Genomic DNA, 1,434 nt, shown 5'->3' with positions numbered 1-1,434 from the left:
CCCAGCTCTTCTCCTGGGACATCCCATCTCCCAGAGACCATTTCCCAGGTGAACATGTCTGTGCTGGCCTGTCCAACCACTGCCTCATCCCCTTCCCAGGAAACCTGTATTCCACAGAGCACCAAGCCAGAGGTGCTGCTGTGCAGAGTATTAAAAAAGACCAAAAAAAAAAAAAAAAAAACAAACAGCAGAATTAGCTTTCTGCCTTTAATATGTAACATTTTCAGTCATATGCAGAAGACGAAGGGCAATTTCTTGATTCTGAAACACAACAATGCATCATTTTCCTCAAGGCATCCTTGAGCTCCCGGTTTCTCATGCTGTAGATGAGGGGGTTCACTGCTGGGGGCACCACCAAGTACAGAAATGACACCACCAGGTCCAGGGATAAGGAGGAGATGGAGAGGGGCTTCAGGTGGGTAAACATGATGGTGCTGACAAACAGGGAGACCACGGCAAGGTGAGGGAGGCACATGGAAAAAGTTTTCTGCCGGCCCTGCTCAGAGGGCATCCCCAGCACTGCCCTGAAGATCTGCACATATGAGAAAACTATAAAAACAAAAAACACAATAGTTAAACAGGCACTAAACATGAGAAGTTGACCTTCCCTGAGGTAAGCATCTGAGCAGGAGAGCTTGAGGATGTGGGGGATTTCACAGAAGAACTGTTCAAGGACATTGCCATGGCAGAGGGGCAGAGAAAATGTATTGGCTGTGTGCAGGACGGCATTGAGAAAGCCACTGCCCCAGGCAGCTGCTGCCATCTTGGCACAAGCTCTGCTGCCCAGGAGGCTCCTGTAGTGCAAGGGCTTGCAGATGGCAACGTAGCGGTCATAGGCCATGACAGTGAGAAGGGAATACTCTGCTCCAACAAAGAAGACTAAAAAGAAGACCTGTGCAGCACACCCTTCATAGGAGATGGCTCTGGTGTCCCAGAGGGAGTTGGCCATGGCTTTGGGGAGAATGGTGGAGATGGATCCCAGGTCAAGGAGGGCGAGGTTGAGGAGGAAGAAGTACATGGGGGTGTGGAGGCGGTGGTGGCAGGCTACGGCGGTGAGGATGAGGCCGTTGCCCAGGAGGGCAGCCAGGTAGATGCCCAGGAAGAGCCCGAAGTGCAGGAGCTGCAGCTCGCGCGTGTCTGCGAATGCCAGCAGGAGGAACTCACTCACAGAGCTGCTGTTGGGCATTTGCTGGTTCTGGGCATGGGGTCCTGTCCAAGGAACAGAAAGACGGTGATTATTAACAGTAGAATTATCTGAGAAAAAGGATTTCCATTTCTCATTTAAGCTTCCCAATGTGTTAGCCCACTTCCAGGAAGATATTTGACAGATCCCTTTCTTTTATTTGGACTGATGCTTCCTGAGGCTGTCCCTTGGTGCAGGTGATTCTGCTCTGGGCAATGCAGGAGTCAATCCTGCCCTACGCCAATAGGTAA

General features: G+C 51.0%; 1 protein-coding gene across 1 annotated transcript; it reads right to left on the bottom strand.

The window, feature by feature from the left end:
* Nucleotides 1-223: 223 nt before the first annotated feature.
* LOC118261472 (olfactory receptor 14C36-like) lies at nt 224-1,186 on the bottom strand. Its single transcript, XM_050717018.1, has one exon. It carries the CDS (start codon nt 1,184-1,186, stop codon nt 224-226), a length of 963 nt encoding a protein of 320 aa, XP_050572975.1.
* Between the last annotated feature and the right edge of the window lie 248 nt (nt 1,187-1,434).

This window comes from Cygnus atratus, unplaced genomic scaffold (assembly GCF_013377495.2).
Source record: "Cygnus atratus isolate AKBS03 ecotype Queensland, Australia unplaced genomic scaffold, CAtr_DNAZoo_HiC_assembly HiC_scaffold_93, whole genome shotgun sequence".
Lineage (NCBI taxonomy): Eukaryota > Metazoa > Chordata > Aves > Anseriformes > Anatidae > Cygnus > Cygnus atratus.
Note: the sequence above shows the minus strand (reverse complement) of the source record. Positions and strands in the feature narration are given on the sequence as shown.

Bases quoted from the DNA above. Each gene is read 5' to 3' on its own strand.
- LOC118261472 (XM_050717018.1), bottom strand. From the start codon at position 1,186: ATGCCCAACAGCAGCTCTGTGAGTGAGTTCCTCCTGCTGGCATTCGCA.